This window comes from Chiroxiphia lanceolata, chromosome 22 (genome assembly GCF_009829145.1).
Source record: "Chiroxiphia lanceolata isolate bChiLan1 chromosome 22, bChiLan1.pri, whole genome shotgun sequence".
NCBI lineage: Eukaryota > Metazoa > Chordata > Aves > Passeriformes > Pipridae > Chiroxiphia > Chiroxiphia lanceolata.
Genome location: NC_045658.1, coordinates 2525384 through 2552888, shown reverse-complemented (window position 1 = coordinate 2552888; position 27505 = coordinate 2525384). Strand labels below are relative to the sequence as shown.

General features: G+C 50.3%; 1 protein-coding gene across 4 annotated transcripts in view; it reads left to right on the top strand.

The window, feature by feature from the left end:
* KAZN (kazrin, periplakin interacting protein) overlaps positions 1-27505 on the top strand; it is a 201271-nt gene that overhangs the window by 162827 nt on the left and 10939 nt on the right. For 2 of the 4 annotated variants that reach the window (XM_032709069.1, XM_032709070.1), the window contains one exon: positions 24641-24832. In XM_032709069.1, coding sequence (XP_032564960.1) covers positions 24641-24832 — 192 coding nt within the window. Of the gene's footprint in view, positions 1-17949; positions 17975-19705; positions 19803-24640; positions 24833-27505 lie in introns of those variants that run through there. The other 2 variants (XM_032709071.1, XM_032709072.1) reach the window with 2 other exon arrangements.

Here is a 27505-nt window from a genome sequence, read left to right as displayed (position 1 = left end):
GGAAATGCTCTGATTTACACCTTCGAAGGTTCCCCCCATCCTTCATCTTCCAGCTGAGCTCCAGAACAGGAGATGGGCACACCAGAAATCAAACCTCACCACGCTCCTCTTACAGGGAGTGATTTGAATCGTAATGACTGCAGTGATGTTTTAATTATCTGTAATTGCTAAAGCAGGTTAGTGGCCAAATGAGCAACTGCAGATGCACAACTGGCCTGATTTGTTGGCAGCAAGTGTGAGCTGATACCTTGACAATGTGATTAGTGCTGATTTTGCACTTCTGCCAAAAAATTATCCCTTCCCTTTTGAGGTCTGAGGATGTGCCTGATCTCAGTCTGAGACTGGCAGAGGTGGTGGGAGATGGGTGGCCGTGGCTTGGTCTCCTCAATGGAAACACAAGGCAAGTTCTCCATGTTGAAGTTGCTCCAATCATTCCCTTTCCTGCAAGGTGATTAATTTGCAGGTGGTTCTGTAAGTGGGTGATACCAGGACTGTGCAGCAGCAGTATGTGTGATTTAGGGAAGATGGAGAAAATTCAGACCATCTCAATCCCACTTAGTGTCAAAATCAGCTTGTCTCCCCTTTTAGTTACTCTGATAATGTTTGTTTGTGCAGCTTCCCAGGACGTCGAGGTTTTGCATCATCCACAATCCATCAGTTTAATTCCCTCTTTAAAGCAGTGATCATGAGTCTTATAATGGAAAAAAAAAAAAAAGCAGGCAGCCTGATAGGCAGCAGGGAGCTCATTTCCAGCCTCAGGCAATGCAGCTGGAGGCACGAAGTTCTCCTGGAGGGGAACCACCTGGGGTGGTCGTGCCTCACAGTCCCGGGTTTGGGGGGCAAATCCCAATGTTTTTGGAGCAGCAGTTTAGTGCAAATGAACTTCAGGGCTTTGTGACTAAAGAGAATTTTGTTACAAGCCACCTGTGGGGTCGTTTTGTGTGGCTGGTGGTGGTATTGACCCTGATTTCCAGCACCTGCTTTGAAAACCTTCCCTTGGGTCTTCCCTGTATATTTTTTTTCCTATATATTACTGTATGCTGAATTTGTGTGTAAGTTGTTCATTAACAGATTAACAGGAAGGGTGGGTTTTGGAAGACCTGAGTGGCAGAGGATGCTGCCCACAGCTGTGGAAAGGGGGAGCAGAGCTGGTTTAGGGCTCCCTCCCTCCCTGGGCTGCCCATCAAGCAGAAACACTCCATTATTGATGGCCAGAGGTCAGCTCAGGGTGGGTTTGTGACAAAATCTGGATGTTTTATGAGTGGGGCATTTGAGATTTTTAACAGAGTTGCCAGTGAAGGTAAATGGAATATGGGGGTGATGACCCTGGGGGGGCCTGACCATCAGTCTGGGTTGTGGGGATGAGGTTTGTGGTGTTGAATAAAGCTCAGGAACCTGAGGCTGGTGTTAGTTTGGGCTGGATTCTGGGTTTAGGTTGAAGGTAGCTCAGTTTAAACTATCGTGGTTGATTTAATCCAGATTTCTCTTGTGTGATTTCATGTGATTTTTGGTCCTAGAGGACTTTATGTTGTGGTTTCTGTCGTGTTTCACTGGTGCTTTCATTCCCTGTGTGTGAAACGTGCCAAATCCTGCTGTGGTAACCATATAGAACCCCCCCAAAAAGTAAAATTTAAGGGGGAATAAAGACAGGAGAGTCCACTGGACTTGTGCAGAGCCTGGCCAAGGACCAAAATGCATCAAATGTGCTGCAGGGCAAGTTTTTCTGTGCAGGATTTTACAATGTAAGGCAATTATCAAGCTAAACAGTGTTCTTTAAGAAGATTATAATCCTGCCTCCAGTACAGACCAAGGGCATCCCAGTCAGGCTGCAGCAGTTCTCTGGTGTATTGGGATCCAACCAGGTCATTAGTAGTGTTGCAGCATTAATTACTGTGAAAGCAAAAGGTTAATTTGAAGTTTCATGGGTTGCAGAAGGTACCTGGGAGAGCAAAGCCTTTAATTTCGTGCCATTGTGTAGGTGCAGCAGAAAAATGTATTTGTGCAGGTGGAAATGGTTGGACGTGCTGGGTGCAAGGAGATGCAGGGTCTGTGAGCCCTGCTGCTTTCTGGAAGATAAAAGAAAAGCCAAACTCTTTATTTCTTGTATTGATTTTTCCCAGTGTATCCTGGATTTAAAAAAAAAAAAAAAAAAGGCAGGAAGGATGGAGACTTGTCAAAATGAATTATTAACAAAGTCATACTTCACACTTCCTTCCAGTGTGAGGAAGCAAAGCATGTCCTTTGCTATGATACAGCCACTTTTTTATCTCTTTTCTTGTTCCAAGGGAGCGTTTCCAAGCAGTGGATGTGCAGTTATCGCTCCACAATAACTGGGGGAACATCAGCTCTCTGCCACAAATCTTCTGAGAACAGTCGGAATCAATAGATGGTGTTTGTTTATTTTGATACAGTAAAGCAAAGGGGGGGGGGGGGAGAAATAATCAGGCAGGTGAGGGAGAACAGGAGCTTCGTCAGGTTTTGTTTATACAGAGATGTTGGGCTTGTTTTGGAAAAAATAAAATGAAAGTGCCCATCAGATTGGATTCAGATTTCCAGCACGGATTCCAAACACACTCGATGCTCCCTGAGCACAAAGACTGCCTTTCACACACAGCTCAAAGGGAAGATTTGTGCTTTTCTTGCTGGCACTCCCTGAGGAATATCTGAATTATTGCTGTTCCCACCTGCCAGCTCCATTTCAGCCACAGAGGTGGTGGGCACTGGGGAGACAATACAGGGGGGCTGGAAACCTCAGGGACCTGCAACATGATATTTTCCCCAGGGTGGTGACTAAATGCTGCTTAAAACTCACCCCTGCAGGAGGAGCTGGTGTGGCTTTGTGGTTCCATCACATCCTCTTCACTTTCTGATGCTCCCATGGCTTGTCCTGACAGAGCCCCCCACACCAGAACCCCCCTAACATTACCCTTGCAGAAGATCAAGGTGGTGAGAGCCAGCTTGGGGAGGGGGAAAAGGCAGAGACCTCAACACCATCTGGTCATGGTGTAATTAAAGAATAAATCAAGAAATGAAAATATTCCATAAATTCAGCTCTGTGTGTGTGTGTGTGAATTAATCACCACCCCATTCAGGTTTCTGTGCCAGCTCTGGCTGCTCATCCACTTGTAGCCCAGGTCAATAATTCCTCTCCCAGCAGATAATTCCCAAACCATCCGTGTCACTGTTGATTTGCCGGGGGGTGAGGGGAGGGCTCCGTCCCTCCTGGGTTTATCCTGTTTGTTGGAGGGGTGGAGAAGCAAACAGCAGGCACTGCCATCCTCCCCTGGATGTGAATAAAGGTATTGATCAAAATATTACAGCTTGGAGGAGGTGATGGAGAGCTGTGCATCCTCCCCTGAGCACCTGGAGAGGCTGGCTGCTGTGCCTGTATGTGGGATAAAAGATGGGAATGTGCCCCCCTGGGTGCTGCATTAATGCTTCATGTCCCTCCTCCATTCACCAGAAGAAGGGGAGAATCTCCCTAAATCCCATACTGTTATTAAACTGGAATTTGCTGCCTGCTCCTAGGTCGTAGCTAAGCTTAAACATCTTGTGATGCTTTTGGGAGAGCTGCCCTTTAAAAGCTGATTTTTTTTTTCTTTATTCCCATTGCTCCAACCCCTTGTTTTTAATACTGAATCGCTGGGGAGCATTAAGCTGCAGAGCAGAGAGGAGCTCAGAGGGTTCATTTTCACCTGGATATAGCAACCTGCAGAAATTATCACCAATTAAAGTGTATTTGACACGAGAGAAGCCAAACACGCTCCGGCATGTTCTTTCCCTGGATTATCAGAGAGGTTCATGGAATTAAATTGCCTCAAGGGTGGGGGAAAGAAGCTGGGAGGGTCTGCACCCCTTGCAGCTGCATCCCCTCTCCTTACAACCTCCAAAAGGGAAAAATCACCCCAAATTTGGAGTGGTGGTGTGTTTGCCACGGGGGATGTGCAGCACCTGGGGTCAGCCTTGCAGCACCCACAGATGGAGCTCTGGGCACCTCCAAAAACTGGAGCTGCATCCCTGTGCCCAGGGGGCCACCAGCATCTCCCTCGTGGGTTGTCCCTTGTTTTTGAGGTTTATCCCACGCTGGGACAGGGCTGGGGGCCTGTGTGGAGCAGGAGGAAATGCAGGTTTTTTGTGGTGCACCCATTTCAGAGAGACTTTGTAGACAGTGATCTCCTCTTCACCCCGATGCTCACTGAGATAGAGCAAGAGGGGGGCAAAAAAGGGAGAAACCTGTGCTCCCAGTCAGACAGGGAAGGGATGGAGGTGCCCAGATGAGGGTCCTCTGCCCACATATTGGATTGGCTCAATGGTCAGCAGCTTCCCAGCCCTGGGATTAGGACGTGTGGCTGGAGGTATTTAGTGTCTAATGACACTAATAAACACAGGCTGGGATTTAGGAAGGTAGCAGTGTTCAAAGGGGCTCTCAATGGGATTTAGGCACCTAAACAGCTTAGGTGCTCCTGAAAATCCCACTAAGCTCTTAAATAGCTGCTGAAAATACACCCTGAAGTGAGGGATCCCAGCTCTCCAGCATCTCCGGGCACATGGCTGGCAGAGGTGAAATGGGGGAGATTCTCCCTGCTCCCCAAATTACCTCCAGGCTGCCAGTAAGGAATCAAACTGAGCTGCCTGCTCTGTGCCTGCCAGCCTTTTCCAAGATCCCCCCCCTCAGCTCAGACAGCATCCGGGGAGCGGATGTATTCCTAATGCTTAATTTAAACTAATGCTTTTTTCCCCTCATACCACCCTTGGCACAACTTTTTCCATTTATTCTCACTCCCCTACAGCATCTCCCTTTCTTGTGCCTTTTGGCTGAAATGGAGCTGTTGCAAAAAAAGAGAAGAAAATCAAACAAACAAGCAGGAATTTTTGGGATAAGCTGCAAAATCGGCATTGCCTGAATTCAGGGGGAGTGAGAAGGAGACGAAAGCAGTGCCAGGGATAATTATAATTTAGGTTAATGTCTTCAACTGAACTTGGAAGCAAAGTAAAGAGGGGAAAGGTTGAGCTGGAAATGAAAGGTGGGACCGGATGGCTGTGGGAATTGCCAGGGGGATTTGAGAGCTTCCCAGTTGCAGGTCTGTAATTCTGGCCTGGCTATGGGGCTGCTGGGGAGGGGGAGTCTCCCAAAAAGGCTCTCAGGGAGCTGATGTTGAGAGTTTGTGTCATCCTGGGGGTGCTTTTTCCCTTGCTGGGGCTCCAGGCATTGCTGTTTCCCATAGGAATAGTCCCTGGTGCAGGTTTGGAGGAGTTTTGTGTGGGAGCGTGTGCTGTCCCAGCTGTAGGAGCAGAGTCCGGGCAGGAAATGGGGAAAAAATTAAATTAAAAATCTAGGGGAAAAAAAAAAGAGGCCTTTTAAGTGTGCTGGGGCTGGATGATGGGACTTTGTGAGCTGGCTGCTCCCCTTTCCCAGGATCTCTTCCCCTGTGTGTTCAGGGCATCACCTCTGCTGCTCTAGGGATGTGGGTCAGGCTCGGCTGGATGCAGGATCTGGGTCAGAGGATAGAGAAAAGAACTCAAACAAGCCCTTTCCTCTCTGTTTTTTCATGAGGGAAGTGTGTTTGATATACAGACCACCAAGGGGAGGGGAAAAAAAAAATACTTGTGGAACCACAAATGTCTGGTTTGGGCATTTTCAGGGAGTTTTGTTTAAATGCTGTCCAGGCAGAGGAACTGGGGCATGAACTGAAAGCAGCTGGGTTTAAACCCAGGGTTGCTGTGTCCAGGAAGCTGGGCTGAGGTTTAAACCCAGGGTTGCTGTGTCCAGGCTGAGATTGGGCCAGAGCTGTAGGAAGGCAAAAATCAGGGAAGCTCCAGGTGCTGGCAGGGACTGGCATTCCCTGAAGCAGCACTACAGGTGGCAGCTCGAGTTGGGGGCTGGAGGGCTTTTTATCTTTTCCATCCTCATCCAACATGTGCTTTTTAACCATGCCCTGGCTCAGCTCAATTCCCCCCTTCGTATTCCCACCACCTTTTATCCCAGGCCAGGAGAGGGGCTGGGATGCTGTGACACTTCCTTGCCCTCCCCCCAGCCACGTGTTGAGCTCTTCAGACCCATTTTGGGGGCGAGATTTATTCAGGTGGCGTTCATCCAGGTGTCCTTTTGCAGGAACAAGCCTTGTACCTGCAGTGAGACGCTGTGCAGAGTCACTTACAGATTTTATCTGGCGGCGGATAAAATATTCCTTTCCAATGCTCTTGGCAAACAAATGAGCGAGGCAGAAATACAGATTGTGTTTGCTAATGGTAACAGGCTGCCAAAGAATGTATAAACCGCTATTCACTGGGAGGGAAATTCCTCCCTTTCATGTGAGATGCTGGAGCTGCAAAGCCCAGGGTTGCAGCTCTTCTGAAATGCTGCTTCTCGCTCTGGGTTTTGCTGCAGTTCTTTTTCTGGGGGGAATTAAGGCTGCTGTGCTGAGGGGGGGGGGTTGAGTCAGCCAAGCCCTGGCTGATGCTGATTCATGGTGAGATCCCCTGGGCTCCAGTGGATCTTTAGGCAGAGGAGATAAATGCCAGGGGTCTGTTGCACGGGTAGGAATGAGGTCTGTGCTTGCATCTGTAGTGCCCCGGCTGCTCCGGGCAGAGCTGCTGCTTAACTGCATCTCCAAAGATGATTTTGGAGCTTAATCCAGTTAGATGGAGCATTCCCCAGCTCCCTGTGTCCTCCTGGGGCTTCTCATTTCTGGGATGTTGAATGTCTTGTGCTGAGGATGATGAAGTTCCCTGTCCTTGCACAGTCTGAGCCATGGAGGAGCGATCCTGCCGTGCCAAGGGTGGGTTTGGCTCCTTGGAATTTTCTGTGGGAAGGCACAGCTGAGGTGACAGATGTGTTCCTGTGTGCAGTAAGGCACAGTGGTCATTTTAGGGTGAGTGGTCCCTGAGTGAAAAGGGGTCTCACAAGTTCCTGGGACACACTGCCTGGGGCTGAGCATCCCAGCTCCCCACATCCACTGGGGACCAGTCCATTGGATTTCCAGTTGGGAAACAGTGTTTGGCTTTGAAGTTACCATTTGCAGCTTTGGAGATAGATAAGAGGAGAACTGGAGGATGGGGAGATGATGGAGAGTCTTCACGTGTGGAATTGTCTCTTGCAAATACTTTTTTGGAGTGTGCTTGTTTCCCCCCGTTTTGGTTATCAATTTAAAACACGCTTTTGATTTTGAATTAAACAAATTTTAAAGGTCTTCATGTGTAAAATAGTACATCAGACTGCTTTAAATTATCCTTGGGAACCCCTCCAGAAGATGGAGAGGCCTGGGAAGTGCAGGGTCTGTGGTGCATCACAGAATCCACAGGGGCTGGTGGGAATGTGCACGTGTGAGCTGAGGGCAACAACGTGTGTCCTGACAGTAAAATCCTACAAGGTTGAGTCCAAGGAGCAAGAAATAATTGTCCTGCAGAAGATGGTGGGGGGAGGAAATCAATTTGCAGCCCCTGGGGGGGCTGAGCATCCCCTTTGCCAAGCTGGCTCCCTCCCTCAGCCCTCCCTTGCTGGATGTTGCAGAGTATAAAGGGGCTGTAATTATTAAAACAGTGTGTACAGGAGATTTTAGCCTCTCATTTGGTTTGTCCTAATGACTCTCCAACAACTGCTATGGAAGCTAATAGGCTTTGTGGCAATTACCTAGCCAGGGAAATGCCATATGTGGATGGCTGGGATTCAGGCTGGGAGCCGGGGTGATTCTCTGTGTTTTCATTAATGCACAGCTGCTCTGTAAAATATTTTGGCAGTGCTTGCAAAGCTGTCCATCAGCCCATCTTCCCTTTGTGGGGTTTGCTTCCTGCATCACCCCTAATCCTGCTGTGGGTGATCCCTGTGCCCGAGGGAATGCTGCTGGCTCTGAGGGCTCAGACTTTGTGTTACTTCTGTGCCCCATTGTTGCTTCTTTAGATCAGGCAGTGTTATTGTTCCCCAAAATCCCCCTTGGTTATCTAAAAATTAAGCTTTTAATTCACATTTGCAACAGGTTTGCAGTTCCTCTGGGTTCACCTGTATCTTCCCTCAAATACCTGGTGTACTCAAAAGCCTGGTAGTGGGTAAAGACATCTCAGCATTACGTATGGATTTCTCTGTTCCTCCTTCACTGTGTGTTGTACCTTGTGCTGCTGGCACGATCCAAACTCATTATTTTCCCCACATGGCTCTTTTGATCTGTTTTTCCTTCCTTCCTCTGCTGCAGAAGTGGAGCAGAGACCACGAGAAGTGGCTGGAGCAGATGCCGTTTGTCTGGTCCTCGGGTCTAGACAATATGGATTAAAATATGTCTTAAAATAACTTAAAACCCCAGCCCTTAAAATGTGACTGTTCCCCCAAGGATGCCCTTTTCCTCCCTGGAACACTTTTGGAGAGAGACTCCTGCTTGTAAACCTGCTCATGCTCCTGTTACAGGGTGGGGAAGGTTTGTAAACCCCTTTGAAGGTATAAATGGGACCTGGTGGTATTGGCTGAGCCCAAATAATGAGAGCAAATAATAAAGCAAATAATAATTGACTGAGCCCAGATAATGAGAGCAGCTAAGGAGGGTGGAAAAGAACCTGGTCCCAAAAAGGTGCAGTTCCCAGGGAAAAGGTGGCTTTGGGACAAACCTCATTGTCCTGCACTCCTTTTTCATCTCTGTTGAAGCTGAGGAGGGCTTTGTGTGGTGCTGCCCCTCTCACAGCTGGGCTTAGGGAAACCAACAGCTCCAGGGAGCTTTACTGGTGACCCTAAATCTAAAATAAAAGGGGTATAAAAATTTAAAAAAAAAATAAATCTTTTCTCAATTGCAAATCATTTCATAGCAGTTCCCAACTGAAACAACTGTTATGAACATCAGAGATAACATCCACTCCTGCCCTATTTACAGCCCTGAAGGCGGGGGAGAGTTTCTTTTGGACACGTTATCCCAGGAGATGCTGCTGGGATGCTGGAAGACTGAACTCTGAGGATTTCTCCAGAGGGCAGTTAACACTTCCAGCCCTCCTGGGAGTGCAGCCTCCCCCCAGGCTTCTTCCAGCCTGTCCAGCTCAGTTATTTCCACTAAGGAAGGGAATTTATGACACCTAAACCTTGCAGGTGGGCTGGTGTGCTTTATATGACTTTTCCCCATATAACAGTCACAGGACACCCAATTTCCAGGTGTCTGTTCCAAAACTCCCAGTGTGCAGATCCCTCTGGGCATCTCTGTTGCTGTATTTTGATTTTCTCCACGGTGCTTAAAGCTGCCAATGCCTGGAAAAACTGCCTTTGCTGAATTCCCCTGGAGCCCTTCTTTTCTTCCCCGGCCGGAGCCGGATCAAATAATATCTTTGCCACGCTTTGGAGATAAGGCAGGAGCTGAGCAAACCTGCCACTATCTCTGCTTTAATTTTTCTTTGCAAATAGTGTCGAGCCAATGCCTCTCCACCCAGATCAGCTCCTCTTATCACAGGGATAATAACTGGCTCACTAACCAACATAATTCCTCTATAACCCCCAGCAATCTTTCCGGAGGATTTTGCAAGTGGCTGAAGAACAGAGGGAAATCTCTGGCTGTAGCATTAATTGGTATAAAATCAAGGCAGTATTTAACAATGTGCTTAAAAAAATTATTAAAAATACTGTGTGTGTGTAAATACAAGTAGCTGTACTTCTGCTTGTTTCCTCTTAAATGATCCTTCAGTGGCTCCTACAGATGCAGAGCAAGAAATGGAGGTGCAGAATCATGACCAAGTTTGGGATTTCAGGTGTCCAGAGCTCTCAGGGCAGCGGTGCAGGTCTGTGGTTTTTCGAGGGACATGTCTCGTGCTCACAGGCCATGTCCTGCTGCGGGTGCTCTGGGAATGTTCTGCATCTGCATCCCCACATCCCTGCTCCCTGCTTCGCTCCAGGCCGTGCCCTGCTGCTGCTCTCCAGGCAGACAGATCCACGCCTGGGCAGGTTTGACAGCCCAGGGGATGATTTTGTCTCCAAATCTCTATTTTTTTTTCCAATGTTTTTGGACTCTGAGTGCAGTTTGCCAGCGGTTTCCTTTCCGCTCGCTGAGCTGTGGGTGTTGAAAACGAGCGGGCTGGCTGAGTTACTGCAGAGGTTTGGGTTTCCTTGTGGATCCTTCTCCCTTTTTTCCCCCCCTCCAATAAAAGGAAATCAATAGCAGGGAGCAGCCCCAAAGCACTGTGTGTTGCATGATCGGATTCTTGTCCCAGGAAGCCACCAGGATTATCGGTTGTCTTTGCACTTTGAATTTTAATAGCATTAACTCCAGCCTAGTCATGTCCTTTTAAAATCCCATTTAAAGTTGCCTTTGTAAGGCAGAAGCAGACACCACTTGGGCTGTGTTTTTTTATTTCTCCTCCCTCGCTTGCAGAAATCACAACCAGAATTAAGAGACAGATTTTGAAGGTTAAAACTTCCCAGATTGTTTCCCTCTCAGTTGTCATTTCGGGACGGTTTTGTTTTCTTTCCGACTGCATCAAATATTTGTACTCCTGTGGGGACTGTGGTGCGAGGGTGAATCTTGCTTAAAAAAATAAAAGGGATTTTTTCCATCATTTTTGTGGCGTGGCTGGGGGGGAAATTGGTGAAAGGAGCAGTTTCCAAACGTGGCTCAGTCTGGGGCCTCGTTGTGCCTCTCCTGATGCTTCTGAATTATTTGAAGCACCGCTGAAACTTTTATATTTAGAAATACTGAGCTGTTGGATGGAGACCTTTTCACCCAGCCTGAATTATAGATACTTTTCCTTTTGGGCTTGCAGGCAGCCCTGGGAGAGGGGGCTTGGCCACTGCCCTATCCCAGCACGGAACAGCTGAATTATTAAAAACCCTCCCTGTTTTACTGAGGAAAAAAATAACTTTGAAGAGTTTTGGGTCTTTGAAATCTCTTGGGTGTGCTCAGCAGTGGGGGGGGGGGGGGGGGGGTAGTGGGTGTCTGGGCTGTGAATGACCAGTTATTTCTTTAATTTTCCCAGTTTTAAACCTAATCCTGGAGTCCTTTGGGTGCCCCTTCCCTCACATCCTGGTCCCCCACACTGGTGCTTGTACCAAGTTTGAGGAATTGCATTTACCCAGTGGCTTTTTTGATCTCCTCCAAATCCCCCCTCCCCTTGCTTTGGGTATGTTTTTGTTATTATTGGCCTCGTTTTTTCAGTACAACAATATTTTTTTCTGGGAAAATGCCCAGTGCTGGGCACAGCTCGGGAGAGGTCCTGTGAGGACAGTGCAGAAAAGGTGGATGACTTTGGAGCCTTTATGTGAATAAATAGGGGAAACATCATCTTTTTTGTCTTCCTCAAGTACCATGTTGAAAAGCCATACTGGAATTATTGCTCTTGATCATATTTAGCTTTGAGTTAATGCGATTGCTTCTTGGGTACCTGTCTCCTAGGATCATGTATTCCTTATTTTCATTTTCTGGCTCTGGCTATTCGAAAATCCTGGTTGGGGTTATAAAGTAGATGTGGAAGGGATAAGGGTTCCTCCTGCTTTCTTTGCTTGCTGAGGCTGTGCAGCACACAGGGGGAAATGCAGGAGTCTTTTCTATACTGGTCACAAAAATTTATTTATAAGCTGAGATTTTTCATGAGTCTGATTTAAAAAAAAATGAAGTTTGAGAGAGGAAGAAAGAAAAGAATAATCCAAATTCAATCATTACTGTGAGATTTGTGATGAAGCGATGAAAACTGGCAGTTGCTGTATCTTGCTCCAGTAATCTCTCCCTTCTTTTCCTCTTTGCTCCTGTCCCACCTCTCTTCCCTGCTGCCCCTTGTTCATCCCTGGATGATCCCAGGATTATCAAGGATGTCACATAAGAGCCAGGATTCCTTCTCAAGGCAGTGTCACTGTCCCCTGGCCACCCTCTTGTACAAAAGTGGCAGGAACTTTACAGGTTGCCCAGAGAAGCTGTGGCTGGCCCATCCCTGGAAGTGTCCAAGGCCAGGCTGGACAGGGCTTGGAGCAACCTGGGCTAGTGGGAGGTGTCCCTGCCCATGCAAGGGAAGGAACAAGATGAGCTTTAAGGTCCTTACCACCCAAACCATCCTGGGATTCTGTAATTTTATGGGGCACCTCATCCCAGCCAGATGTATCATGATATTTAGTGTGTGGTACTAAAATTTTGGTGGGAAAAAAAAAAGTGATTGAAAACCTCCAGGTGCTTGATTTTTGCCCTGCACCTCCCATCAGGGAAAGACAAACTTTGCTGTGAAAACTTTTAATGAGCACAGATTGGAAGTTCAATAAGTGATGCATACATAAAATATTACCTCCCTTGCTGCTTAGGTACTTGGAAAGACATTCAGGTTTTATTTTATTTAGTTAAAAAAAACAGGGGAAAAATAAAGTTTTCAAAAGGGGGTTCTGGGTCCCTCAGGGTGATGGGCAGTGAGCAGGATGCACTGGGACTGCTGGAGGAGCCTGATGTGGGCTCAGCCTGTGCCTTCAAACCCACCAAGACAAGAGTTATCTTTTTAAATCAACATTAGCCCTTGAAACATCAGAATTGGCAGAGTTTTCCTGCTCTCAGCCCATCACTTGCCATTAAATCTCTGGGCAGGGAGGAAGCTGCTCCTCCTGCCCTGCTCCGTGCTGACTTGGGCAGTGCTGCAGTGCAGTTATTTTTATCTATTCTATATTGTTCTCCATGGAATTATTCTGCCCCCAGCCTGTAGATAAGGGCTGTTACTAAATGAATTTGAGTTTTACCTTGAAGGTTAAACTGCTGCCTTGCAAGTTGGCAAGGAAGGTGGGGAGATGCTGACAAAAAAAACCTGTGAGCTCCAGCCCTGGCCTGACAACTTCCTTGAGTATTACTTGAAAAAGGCAAGTATTGCACTGAAATTCAGTCTTTTAGCCTCTGAATTGGTGGCTCTTCCTGATTAGGATGCCACCTGGGTGCCAGCTCTCAGGTGGGATCTCACAGCACTGGAAGAGGCTGAAAATTTCCCCAAAAATTCCTTGTAGGCACCCCTGGAAATTTTCCCACAGGATGCAGGTCTGAGCTGTGGGATGGGGCATTTTTTGGGTGCTCCTCAAAAGCAAAGTGGCAGCTTCAGGAATGTTATTTTAGCCAAAAGACCCCAGTTCTTGGTGGTGGTGCTGGTCCTGTGGACTGGATTAAGCCCAGCCCTGGTGTTGGCATGTTCTGAGGTGTGAAATAAATAATTAACAGCAGCAATATGGACAAGCAAAGTGCTCCTGGTCCTGCCCTGAGCCTCCCCTTTTCAGAGTTCGGTGTGGAAGGATTAGGGTGGAAAAATCAGTAGGAAAACATACAGAAAATGGCAGAAATGTTGACTGCTCTGCCCAGAGGTTAATTTTTTTAGTTGGGGATCAACCCAGAAGTATATTTAGCCCTGGCTTAGCCGACAAGGAGCGGGTTGGTGATTGGAATGCTACCACAGTGGGTAATATTAGGACTCACATCCCTGGAGGCTTCCCCTCAAGTCCTGGACTCATTTCTCTGTTATTATTTATAACTCAGCTTGAAGGCATTGGTCACTTAAGTGAACCCAGCAGGACGCTGCAGCTCCCTGTGTCCCTGTGAGCCTTCCTGGCTCCATCACACCAGGGGGACCCAGGGATGCAGGAATCCAGCTGTGGCCGAGCGTCCCTGAGCAGTGGTTTATCTGCAGGCCCCTCTGGTCACCAACCACGGCTGCTGCAGGTTTTTAGAAGCTGTTAGCACGAACCATTAACTCTTCCTTTTAATTATTCAGGTTGCCTCTTCTAAATTTCTTTTTTAAGTGGAGCTAATATGCTTTGCAGAGGAGGCTTCCAACCACGGCGGTTCCTCCCCGGAGGAGCCCTGTTTGTGCATCGCCAGCTAATCTCTTTTCTTCATTATCCCTTATCTTCCTCCAGCTGATTAATTGCTTTCAATTGATTTATAAATATTCTGTTGATCACGCAGTGGACAGGAGGGGAACGGGATGGGTCTGGGCTCACGGGGTCATTGATCCCTGCAGCTCCCCCAGGCTTTCCTAACCTGCCTTGCAGAGCCCAGCCATCCCAGCCAGCCTTTATTCCCACTTATTTTTCCCCCTTGCAATTCCTGCAAGCAACCAAAAAATTGTGCTGTAGCATCATTTGGAGTCTGTGCACGTGAGCAAGTCTCTTGCCCGGTGAGCAGCAGGTTTTGGGTGTAAAGAAATGGGGTTTGGGTAAGTTTTGGTCGTGTTGATGAACGTGGCAGGTTGTGCAGGTATCATAAAAAGCTGTTTTCTGTACTGAATTCCCTAATACACATAGATATAAATATATGTATGGATGGAGTGGTTAATGAAAAGAGATCATTAAAATTGCTTGTTTGAAACTTTCTGGAAGCTGTAGGGCAGCTGCTAGAAAAATAATTTAAAAAAGGCAGTAGCATCTGTTTATAAAGATAGGAGCCAAACTCAGAGTGGAGCTGCCCACCTACAGCCCCATCCCAATCACGTGGCATTGAGGGTGAAAAGGCATTTTTAGAAATAGCAGCACATTTATATGTGGGGATAAATCATTAACTTTTCCAGGCAGGCTCCCGATTTTCCCTGTTATTTCTCTGCATGCAGCTCCTTCCCTGCCACTGCCCCCATGGTCCCTGCTGGGGTGGGCTGAGCTGGGTGGCTCTGGGGACGTGGTGGCCCTTGGTGGCCTTGCAGTGACGTCCCTGGATGTGCTGTGGGTGAGATAAGGCTTCAACAAGAAAACGTTTCCCGAAGTTCGAGACCCACCACGCAGCCCTGGGGTGTGTTGCTGCCTGATTTATTGTTATTTTTGCTTTATAATTATTATTGTTATTATTTTACTCCTCTCTCCCCACGAAGTGGCTGGTGGCACAGGCACAACCTCAGTGTATAGCAACTTAATTACAGGTTGCTAATGAGCAACTGCAGAGCGAGAGGCTCCTTTAGCAGCCCGGCCTGGTGCTTTATCGTGTGTTTGCAGGAGTCGTGTAATTTTTTGTCATCATATATGGTAATATATTCACTGCAGCATGACATGGGATGAGGTTCAATGAATAATGTAAAACCCAGAATAACACTGAATCCATATGAGATGTGCTTTTCTCCCCAGCGTTGGTTTAAAAAGGAAAATATTGATTCTGGTGGGGTTCAGCGGTTCAGAGCTCTCGCAGAACTCACGTTTCGCTGATCGATGCCCACCCTGTCCCCTCCACGGCCACAAATGTCCTGCTGTGGCTGCCATCCCTCACCTTGTTAGTGCTGACAAAGCTGGGAAGGGTGGGAAAGGGTCTGTGACATTTGCCACTGGATCCAGATGTGGCAGTAGCACAGCAGGTTCTGTTGGAGTTCAGGTACCAGGTGGAGCAACCCTCTCCATAACACATCATTCCTCCCCCCCCCCCCCCCCCAGTTCCTGTCTTTGAATGCTAATTAGGATGGATAATTTCTATTTGTTTTCCTTTTTAACCAAATTCCTTCTATTCTGATCTGTATCATTTATATTTGTGGGCCATTATCTCAGTCTCATTACAGCCTTTTAGCATTTGAATGAAGATATTGTACAGAACCCAGAAGTTAGGCATAAAATGTCTGTGCTGATAACTATAATTGTCATGATAAAATTAAAAAGACAATAGAAATAACTGTGATGAGCTCAGGAAGTTGTACCAAGTGAGATTGGAACCAGCATGATGATGTTTGCCCCTTTTTTTGACTCTTTACACGGTAAACAGCTTTTGCAGTTCTATTTTGAAGAAGGGGGAAGCCGCTGAGTATGGCCTGGGTAGGGGACGTAATAAAAAATTGGGATTTTTCTCTCTGTCGAGGTTTTAATTAATCACTACAAAAACTCTGGGCGACGCACGTGCGATTTTCAGGAGCTTAAAATACTCCGGCAGCGCCGGAGGAGGAGGAGGTGCTAAACGGTGCCAAGTTCCTGAATGAAAATTACTCTCCCCGCCTCTGGTTCTGGAGCCAGATCGACGTTAATTAATCCTCGCCTCACACGTTAATAACGTTCTCCAGCCTCGCCACCGTCGGGTTTTTGACTCGGCAAAAAGCAGACGGAGGTTCCCGAAGCGCCCCCAAAATTCCCAGCCGAGCGCTCTCCTCGGCGACAGCGCCAATTTGCCATGAGTGAAATGTTTGATAAAAATCTGTCACTTTTTTCTGAGAGGAGTTTTCCTTGAGAGGAAAACCAGGGGGAAAAAAGAAATCAGCTCTGTTTCGAAACATCCCCTCGCTCCCGTTGTCTTTGTGTTGCGAGAGACGGGGATGGAGAAGGGGGTTTCCGTGGGCGTGGGGGAGAGGTGTTAGTAAGTTTTCCTGGAATTAGGTGGCATTTTGCTGCAGACCTCATATGAGGTCTCCAGATTTTTATGTTTCTGGAGGGTTTTATGGACAGCTTGTTCTCCAGGTCCTGGCTCTGCAAGGACCAGCTCCAATCCGAAGGTACACAGATGCATCACTGACCTTCTGCAGAGATTCTTCTGGCAGGGCTGAGGTTATTCAGCAGTCACTGCAGGTGTTGGTGCCTCCAGGGCAGTGATGTACAGCTCATCCATGTGCTCGAGCTGCATTTAATCAGCCACCAGCTACTATTATGTGTTGCAGGGAGATCGGGTTCCCTTTGGAGTCACGATGCTGAAGTTGAAGTGATTTTTCATAGAATCACAGAATCATTCAGATTGGAAAAGCCCTCTAAGCTCGTTGAGTCCAATCATTCCCCCAGCACTGCCAAGGCCACCACTAAACCATGTCCCCAAGTGTCACATCTGCAGGTCTGTTAAATCCCTCCAGGGACAGTGATTCCACCACTGCCCCGGGCAGCCTGTGCCAGGGCTTGACAACTTTTTGACCCCAACTTGACTCTCTGTTACCAGTCTCTGGTGGGCCTGGCCCTTGGGGGTGATGGTTGGGATTTTCAGCCTGATCTTGAAGGATTTGGGACATTTTTTGGCCGTGACTGTCTGTAGCTGACTTGCTTCAGAGCCATAACCTCCAGAGTGGGACCTCCAGGAAGCTGGAGATGGGACACATGATACAGGTTTGGCCTCCAGTGGAGGCTGAACAATTTGAATCAGCCTGAAGAGACCTTCTGATCCAGGCCTGGGTGGGAAGGGTCCCTCCTGGCCCTGCAGAAGGGTCTTGGCTAGGGAGGGTTGAAGGAGGTTGGCCAGTTTGGAGTAAAGGGCCAGATCCCCTGCACTGACACTGGCACCTGTCCCTTTCCCAGCACTGGTGGCAGCCAGGATCCACAGAAAGTGACTCCAGGGACAGAAATACCTCCCCAGCCATGCCTTCCTCCTGGATAAGGGCCAGGGACCACCGCCAGATACAGAGTTATGGCTTGATCCAGAGCAAGGAGAGGAGACCCAGACCCCAACTCCAGTTTAACACACAGAGACACACTCAGTGCCCAGAGCCCAGCAGCACCACACAAACCTGGCTGAGGCACATGCCATCTTTTAACTTAACCAGCACCATTTTTCCTTGTGCCTTCCAAAGAGATTGTTAATTGCCTGGGAATCCCTGCGGGTGGCATTGGTGGGTCAAAGAGCAGCAGCTCTGCACTGACGGGTGCTGTGGGTGTGGATAATGCTGCTGGGCCACCATTAGTCAGCAGAAGTCAGGTAGAGCCCAGCCCAGCATTCCCACTCACTCAGCGGGCTCCTCTGCCAGGGAGGAGGCTCCGAGGAGCTGCTCCTGGGGAGCCTGGGGCTTGTGCAATGCCTGTGACGTGGAGAACCTCCTCCCTCTGCTTTGGTTCTCGGCGCTGCGACTCAGCACCTTCCTGTGCCCTGGCACGTCACACCAGGGGCCACGGGTACCTTTGCACTGGGGAGCAAGGATTCGCACGTACAGAGCAGGATTAAACCTGCAGGTGCTCCCAAAGCTGGCAGTGATTCCTTGCTCCCGTGGGGTGGCTCCGGCCGTGGCAGCGTTCCCGCTGCATCCTGAGCTGAGTCGGCAATGGGCTCGCTCCGACTGGATCCCCGGGGAGGGGAGTTGTGCAAACAGGGAGTGATGGGAGGTGATGCAGATCCTTCCTGGGGTTCCAGGAGCCGAGGTGGGTGATGGCAGGGGCTGGGGCCATGGGGGCATCGCACAGCTGGCAGCGGTGCTGGGGGCAGTGCCCTGCCTGCCCCGGGCTGCATGGCACTGCCAGCCTGTTGCAATGAGAACCAGGGCTTGTTGCACAACAAACCGACTCCCTTCCCCTTCCAAAGCTGCTGGCGAGGAAGCAGCAGGATAGGGAGGGGGCAATGCCCGGCAGCACAGCGTGGGGCCCAGAGGGTCACAGCGTGGGTGATGACCTGGTTTATTGACCTGGGTGTATGAGGTGGCTGTGGCTGCATCCCTTCCTAGCTGGGGCAGCTCACTCCTCCCCTGGCTATAGTGTCACCCACTTCCCAAAACCGTCAAGGCCCGTGGACATGGGGTGTGCCTCAGTTTCCCCATGCCTGAGATGATGCTGCTGTAGGGCGGGGGAGGTGTGTTCAGGGTGGCTGGCAGAGCCTTTGCGTGCCATGCACTGTTGTAAAATGGAATATTGATGATTTCTTTTGTCTTGGACTGTGTTTTCTGATCTTTGTGCAAGTGTTACCTTCCTGGGCACAGTGAGAGGTGTGTGCCAGCAGCGTGCTGGGCCTTCCTGTAACCATCCCTGGGCTGTCTAGGCAGTGTTCATCTAGAGAGAATAACAGCAAAGAGACAGGGACAGATTTATAAACCCGAAGTGCTTCTGCCCAGTTCTTACCTCTTTGGTGTGAATAACTTCAAAAAAGTGGGTCTGATGTGGAGGGCTTGGAAACAGGCAGTGCAGGCAGCAGGGTGAAGGCAAGTAACAGTGCAGCATGGACTGTAGAGAGCAAAAATATTTATATTAGGAAAAATTTGTTCACTGAAAGAGTGGGTAAGTATTGGAAGAGTCTCCCTGGGGAAGTGGTGGAGTCACCATCCCTGGATGGAAAGCAAGGGGATGTGGCACTTTGGGATATGGTGTAGTTGGCATGGTGGTATTTGGTTGAAGGTTGGACTTGATCTTGGAAGTCTTTTCCAACCTTAATGATTCTCTGAAAAAGCCACACGAGTCTGCTGGGTTTCACAGAGCTTGGTTGTTGCGGTGTATTTTTATTACAAAAAGCAGGTGGTCCCTGCTTTCTCGACGGGATTTTCTGTGTCCCCCATCCCACGTGTTTAAAATAACATTAATAACAACCGCACCGTGGGCAAGAACATCGCCTGTATTTGCCTTGCACGGACGAGCCGGCCCGGGCTGTGCGCTGTGGGGCTGTGTCACCCCCCTCCTGCCTCAGTTCCCCCCCCGTGCTGGCGGCGCTGGCCGAGTATCGCGACCAGCGGTGGCGATGGTGCCGCTGGGACGCGGCGGGCGCTCCGCTCGGTGGGTGGCAGCGGCGGGGAGCGATGGATGATGATTCCAGCCGGGAATCATTTCCGCCGCCGGCCGGCCGCGGGTTCCTGCGCGGCGCGGGGGCTCCCGGAGAGCCCTCGGCGGCCGCTGCTGCGGGGCCCCGTCCCGCACACCTTGGGCCGTGCGGGGGCAAAGCCACTCCTCCCGTGCCGTGACATCAAGCCCTGCAAGAGCGACCGGCGAAGGGTCAAATTCCCGGCGCAGGTAGCGCTTCGGCTGCACTTCCGCGCGGCGCCGCGTCGTGCCGGGGAGGACCCACCCCACGCGGGGACCCCCCGTCCGCGGGGACCCCCGAGCCCGGGGACCCCCGCCATGAGGTCGGAGCAGGAGGAGAACAAGCCGGGGAGCTGCCGCTGCGAGCAGGGCTCCGCTCCGCGCCCGGCCCATTGTCCCCGCGGGCGGCGAGGGGCGGCCGGCGACGATGCTCAGGGCAGGGCGCTGTGCCCCTGCTTAGCCCACGCAGGTAAGAGGGTCCCCCGGCGGGGGGGGGGGGTGTCCCCGGCGTGGGGGAGGACACAGCCCGGCGTGCACGGCTTCCCCTCGCTCGCTTTGTGCTTGGAGCTCGCTTCCTCCTGGGAGAAACAAAACAACGCCTGGGAGCTGCCCGGGGCCGCGGGGAGGTGGCGGGGGGTGGCCGTGCTGTCCCCACGCCCCGTGGCGAGAGAGGGGCAGGGGCGAGGGGCTTCGTGCCCCCGTGGCCGTGGGGAGGGTCGGGGCGGGCGGGTCCCGGTGCCCCCGTTGTCCATTTTGTGTCGCGGAGAAGTTGGAGCGAGCCGGGAGCTGGCGGAGGGCTCCCCGCCGGCTGCGGGGGCTGCCGCGGGGGTCTCAGCCCACCGACCGCTGGTGTCGTATGGTGTGTGCTTCTGGAAGCCTTTCACAACCCCCGACCTGGCCCCGAACCCCTGTGCCCCCCGAACCCCGCTGCCCCCCCACCTCCCCACCCCTCCTGCCGGCACAGGGGTTTATATCAGGTTTTATTACATCCCACCAGCATGTGACCAGGGCAGACGAGAGAGTAAGACTCTGCGTGGTGGAAATAATCATTATTTTTGGAAGTGGGGAGTGCCAGGAAACCGGGGGTAACTTGGCAGGCAGGTGGTCTCTGCATGTCCTGCCCCATCGGTTCGAGCACTGGTTGATGGTGCGAGGTCGGGGCTCATGACCGGGGATCCTCTCCCAGAGCTGTGACCGTGTGAAAGCGCCAAGGCCAAGCTGGTGTCTAACTCAGGAAGTGCTCCGAAATGGTGTTTGCAAGGATTTGCTCTCACTGGGCGGAAGCTTTAACCCAAAACTGCTAAGGAGTGTCTGTACCCGTGTCCAGGTGTGACAGCTCACTTGCTTGCAGCAGCAGGGGGTGGTCTTTAAAAGCTTTACTTTTAAAGCTTCTTTAAAAGTAAAAGATGGATATGTGGAGCCAAAATCCATGTTTTTAGCCCAAGAAGCTCTGCTGAGCACCCTGGTGCCCATCCAGAAGGGAGCAATGGTGGCCAACAGCTCCTCTGAAGTCATAGGGGGCACCTCAGTGCTGCAGGAGATGTTCCAGGGGATGTGCTGGGGATGCACAGCAGCAGGACTGCACTGAAGTGGTGATGGACACATTTAAGGCCCTTGTGCTTATCCCCTTCTCTTTTTAACCTTTATTTGGGGGGAATTGGGTGCTTACTGTAATTCCTGACCACCCAGGGGAGAAGGAGGCATTGCCTCACTTGGACAAGCCCCATCAGTCATTCCAACCCCTTCCAAATCTGCTGCAAGCAGGCAGCAATGAAATTAATGTAATTTAAACATTTCCCAGACTAATTGATGAAAACTACCATTCCCGCCGAAATAATTGGCTGTTAATTATATTTCAGTTGATAGCATTAAACTTGTATGACACTGCTGGATTCTGCATCCTTTATGCTTCAACAGACAACGCAAATCAGATTTTTTGGGGTTTTTGTAATTGTGGTGAACACCTCCAGACAGCATTTGGGGCTGAAGTTTCCACTCCTGCTCCTGCAAATCCCATCTTGGCCTCCTCTGGGCAGCAGATCCACTCTCCGTGCAGCAGCAAAGCTTTTTGCTGGCCTTGGAACAGGCATCACTTTAAAGAGATCCATTTAAAAGCCTTTTTTTTCCCCCCGTGTAACTCAGCTGACACGATTGCTGTACACAGAGGGGACGTATGAAAGATGGATGCAGTACAAACGACAAGGCTCACGTTGGTAAATTACTGTCTCAGGTGAAAGCTGCATTTTGTGCCGCTTTTGTGAGTTTACCAGTGAGATGGTTTTTGCTTTGCTGGGCACGAGTCAGGAGGGTGATTTTATCCAGGATGTCAGCAGGATAAATACACATCTACATACACGTCTGTCCTGAAACGGGAAACGGAAGGGTTGTAAAGAACATTATTAGAAGAAAATAAGGATTCGAGACCTAGAGATGAGTTGAGTTTGTATTTTAAAGAGCATCTCTGATTGTTAAGTAGCTCCCCAGCTTGGGACCCCCCTCTTACAAAAGTGCAGAAAGCTGGAAAGAGACTTCTGGCAAGGACATGAAGTGACAGGAATGGTTTTACACTGAGAGAGGGAAGGGTTAGATGGGATATTGGGAAGAAATTCCTCCCTGTGAGGGTGGGGAGGCCCTGGCACAGGTTGCCCAGAGAAGCTGTGGCTGCCCCATCCCTGGAAGTGTCCAAGGCCAGGTTGGACAGGGCTTGGAGCAACCTGGGCCAGTGGAAGGTGTCCCTGCCAATGGCAGGGGGTAGAACTGGATGGTCTTTAAGGTCCCTTCCAACCCAAACCATTCTGGGATTCTGTGACATTGGTAGCAGCCCTGGGAGGAAGTTAGAAAGAGGAACTTTCCTTTCAAGCCTTGGCTGCATGTATTGTACTTTGCAATTTTATATATATATAAAGATATATATATTCAAAACTGATTTGACTTTGCCCTATAAATAATAATAATACATATATATCAAATATAACTATATATTGCAAAGCATAATCCATTTTTGTACAGATATGTATATCTCAAATTATATCTATAAAAAAGCAAGGATTTAGGATATATGGCTGATCCCAGGTTCAATAATTCGTGTTCTCCATAGACTTTGGCTTGCAGCTGGTGCCATGGGGAGCGTGGTGCCTCATGCTCTTCTCCAGATTGCATTTACAGCTTCCCACAGGTCTTGGATTCTAATCCTTCAGCGGTTTCTACTGGGAGTGGGAGCTGAGCATGAAGTTGGGGATGAAATTCCCTTGTTGCCTGCTTTGGAGGATGGATGCTTTGGGGTTTCTTCACTATTTTCTAACTGGGACCAGAGGGGAATGGTGCAGTTCTGGCAGACTGCACTGTACAGTGTGTTATAGCAAGGAGTTTTGGGGCTCAAGGACTCCTCTGGGAGTCTCTGCTGCAGAATTCCCCCCTGGACTGCCTGTTCTTGGTCTTGTTTCCCCTCTCCCTTCCCGAGAGAGGTCTGTGCCGTGTGGGGATTTTCTTGGTTCCCACCAAAAGCTGCAATTTCCAGGAATACATTGGGATCGGTGCAAGCTGCCCTGCCCCATCCTCCTATGCTGGTTATTTTTTTCCTGGGAATACCCCTCTGTGTCTCCTGGGTGAAGTGGCATGTAAGGAAAGGTGGAAATGAGTTACCAATGTGGAAAAAAAATGAGCAATTTGTTGCAGCCAGGGGCATTTTATGGGACTTTCTGTGGCCGGGGAAGGCACAGGGTGAGTGTTACACAGTAAATATTCCACCAAGTACGAGCCCTTCACATCCTCTCCGGGTTCCCAGAGGCTGGAGGGGACATTTCTGCCATCCCTGGGGAAGATCCTGTTGGCCTTGGCCGCCTCTGGTCCTTGCTGTTTTGCACGGATTTCAAGAAAGCACTTTGGGCTGCACCAAACCCCCCGGCCCGGGGCTCGACTGTTCCTCGTTAGTGACTTTATTGCTGAATAATTTACAGAATGGGGCCTTGCCAGTTTTCATTCGGGAAGCATTTCAAGTATGTGAACCAGATTTTATGCCTTCCTGGCGCAGCTGCCGGGGAGGAGCCGCCTCTCCCTGTCCTGCCGCCGGCGTCACCTCCCGGCCTCGCTCCGCCAGCGGTGCCGGAAGGGAAGCGGGCAGCACACGTGCAGAGGGACCCAGGGACAAATAAGGGGGAAAAAAACCCCCATATTCCGTGCCCAGTTGGTGTCCCCTGGGCTGGCTGCTACACGGGGACACTGGGGAGAGGACCCAATTGTGGCAGCTTGGAGAGGGGTGCGTGGGTTTAATTTTTGTTTAATATTTCTTGTGACTGTGGGGTGTGTGTTGAGGTGGGTGTTTTCTTCTCCCCGTGTCCATGGGCACGATGCAAACCTGAGAGGATGTGGATGTCCCATCCAAGCCCATCCTGTTGGACAGGGCTTGGAGCAACCTGGTCTAGTGGAAGGTGTCCCTGCCCATGGCAGGAGGGTTGGACCTGCTTGTCTTTAAGGTCCCTTCCAACCCAAACCATTCTGTGATTCTGTGAAATCAGTAAGCTACTTTGGGATAAGTAAGGGCTTTCCTCTGCTTGTTTTTTAAAGGGGAAGGAAAGCAAACCAAACTCGGCTGGAGGATTGCAGGGGTGCACGCACAGCCCCAAAGTGTTTTGCAGGATGAGGGCGATGGGTGCAATGTAGAAATGGCATTATTATTACATTAAACAGTGGATAGGCTGTAGGAAAAGATGTGTCTGGAGCTTTCCTCCAGCGCCTGTTGTGGAGGGGATCCAGGCTGGGATCTGCTGGGATGCTCCTGCAGTGCAGCTGCTCGGAGGAGTGAGCAGTCACTGGGTGTAAATCTGCAAAATTCAGGGTTCAGATCTGCATGTGGAAGTGTCGTCTTCCCTTCTCCTGTCTCATAGTGGGTTTGTTGGGTTTTGTTGAGTGTACCCTGAGCACATGGGTGGCAGAGCTGAGGTGTGTGGGACTTAGCAGAGCTCAGGAGGCTCTGTTGGATCCCAGCCATGTGAGCACCCTGTCAGCGAGTGCTTTGTATGGGAAAGTGCTCCTTTATTTATTATCCTTACATTAACATTTATTTTTAATTTTTTAATGCAAAAGCAGCACCCAGTGGAGACTTCCCCCTCCCTCCCGGCGCCTTCCCGTGTCATCCCTCGCCCTCCTTCCCTGTTCCCAGAATGAGGCAGGGTTTGGGCTTTGTGCAGAGCAGTTTTGCCGGCGGGGAGGGGTCACCCCAGCGGCGTTTCCCTGGGGTTCGAGTTTCCAGCGGGGGCTGTGCCGGGAGCCGTCACTCACTTCCTCGCATTGTGTCTCCTCTTCCTCCAGCGCTGCTGCGGGAGGAGGTGGCCCAGCTGCAGGAGGAGGTCCACCTGCTCCGGCAAATGAAGGAAATGCTGACCAAGGACCTGGAGGAGACGCACGGCAGCAAGTCCCCGGAGGTGCTCTCGGCCACCGAGCTGAAGGTGCAGCTGGCGCAGAAGGAGCAGGAGCTGGCACGTGCCAAGGAGGCTCTGCAGGGTAAGGCTGCGCCTCCTTCTTCTCCTGCACCTCTCCCCGGCACCCTAAACCTTCCAGGAGTTGTTTAATGAGGGAAGGGAAAGCCATCCTTTTCGTTTGGGCTGTGCAGAGTGCCCTCACCATGTGCACGTGGTGGGGGGGGTTTGGTCTCTCTGGGACCCCCTGATCTCCTGCCCCTGCAAGGGGGGGTGTGGGGCCAAGAGGGACTGGGATGCAGTGATGGGCTGGGAAATGGGGTGTGGGGGCTGTTTGCAGCATTGCAAAGGAATTCCTTCACAGCTGTAGAGTAGAGCCAAGGCAGCAGCTGAAATGCAGCTGGAGGTGGGGGTGGGTTGGATTTGAGCCCCTCAGACTTGTTAGGGAAGCAATGAGTTTCCTGGTGACTGCAATTCTCCTTATCCCATGTGGAGTTACCTCCAGGTGATGTGCAGGGTCTCCTCCTTCCTCCATGCCTGGTTTGGATGTTTTTGTGGTGCTCAGGGCCACGCTCTCCCTCCCTCCCTCCCCAGCACAGCAAGCCCCGGGACTGGGCTGCGCAGAGCAAAACGCAACATTGCAGCTTTTCCACCCCAAAAACGAGCTGACAATAAATCCGGGCAGGATGGTTTGTTAGCTGGAGCCGGGGGATGATCCTGAGCAGGGGAAGCTCTCACACGTCAAACCCTGGCAGCGCCACGGCTCTAAATATCATCTCAAATCCCCAACATACCGAGTATAACTTGCACTTGTCAGCTCATGTTTGCGGATTATGAGGAGAAGCTGTCAGAAGTTTTCAGGCTCAGAGGCTGAGCAGCACGTGGGGAGCTCAGGGGGCCACCACATCTCCCCCTGTCCGGGCTGCCGAGATGCTCGGAAAGGCAGGGAATTGGGCTGAGTCAGTGTTTGGGGAAGGGAGTTCAGGAAATTTTATGTGATCGCTGTCTGATTTACCAAAGCATCTCCCTAAATCAGTAGCAGCCAAAATACCTTCAAAATCCTGCCTCCCTCGACGCCAGCGGTGCAGCCTCCGGCAGCAGGAAATGCTCTGGGTTTATAGAACTGTAATTGGAGGAGAAAAACCTTAATTAGGGAATATTTGCTCTCTGCGTGTGGAAGGGGAACTGCTGATTAATGCAAAATAGCAGAAAAGCAGAACTATTGTAATACATGTGCAAAAAAAGAAATAAGAGCAAGAAGTCATCTAAGGAGCTGCGGTGAGGTCATACAAGCTTCTGTGGAGGAGAAAAAGTTAATTTGGCTTGAAAATCGTGATTATTTAAATAATGATTTAAATATTTAAATAATATAATGTTGGGGTTTTTTATTGGGCTTTTATTTGCCACAGTTGGAGCCCCTGGGGTTGGTTTTCCAGGACTTCTCCGCAGGTGTGGTGCCTAGGGAGAGGGAATGTCAGTTGGCACTTGGAAAGGCACATTGCACGAAGCCTTTTTCAGTCGATGCTTCTTCCCTCCTCTGCAATCTTTGGGAGGCTTTTGAGTCGTTTGGAAAAGCTGGCTGGGCTGGATGTGGGCTGGAGGCGCTGGGCAGCAGAGCAGGTTTGGCACGGTGACCGAGACGGATAAAGTGAAAATGGGATCAGCAGCTGGAGGGGGGAAAAAAAGTCCTTTTTCCTTTCCATGAAAAATTGTCCGTAGAGAAACGTAGCCAAAAGGGGAGGAAAACTGGCGCCTGGTGACTGGTTCTGCCAGGAGGAATGCATCTGCTGATGGACACACTGAGGAAGTGGGGGCTCTGTGTTAAGGAACTGTGGGATAAGCCAGAGCCAGGAGCGCAGGGAAACTTGGCCGTGCTGTCCTGTAGTTCAGGGATCTGTGACAGTCGTGTTCTGCGGGCAGAAAGCACCTCCCAAGAGCAGCTTCCCGCTCAGAGCCTGCATTCCTGCCTCCCAACATCCCTGCCTCCCTGCATCCCTCCATCCCTACACAGCCCCGTGTCCGGCAGCGCCGGCCGCACCATCGCTGTGCCTGCAGCGTCCCACGATCCATGTTGGGTCCTGTGGAATGTCATTGGCAGATAAATTATATGGAAAGCTGTCATCGGTGCTGGCTTGGAGCCTGGAAGTGCAGCACAGCTGGTTCAGATGGATCTTGGCTCCCTGGTCCGTGCTGTGGAGGGGGTTTGCCAGTGGGGTTTGCTTTTGGGGGCTGCAGCACCTTTTAAGAGCCTTTATTTTGCAGGGCCTCACAGGGTTTGGTTTGTGATGGTCTGGGTGGAGGGTCCCCCTTTGGAGGTGCATTCCCAGCCCTTTCCAACAGCATTTGGCACAGGGATAGAGCCGATCAGGCCGTGCAGCATCTTCCCTGTGCTGTGCTACCAAGCCCTTGCTGTGGAGGGAGGGAGGGATCTGGCCCAGCACAGGATGCTCTGCAGGATTAACTCGACCAATTCCTGTATCCCTGTCAGCATGTGCTTTATCCATTGTTATTCCACTTTTTCCTGGGCTAATTCCAGCCCTTGCACTTTTTTAAAAATCAATTAACATCCAATTAAAATTCCATAGTGCTACATCCTATGTCCCTCTCCACCTTTGCCGGGACTGGGACTCTGAATCGTGCTTCCAGCATCAGTGCAGTTATTATTATTTCCCCAACCCTGGCTGGAAAGTTATGGATGTGGTCTGGATTTCTGATGTGGGAATCCCCAAAGGGAGAAGTTGCAGACAGCTTTATTACT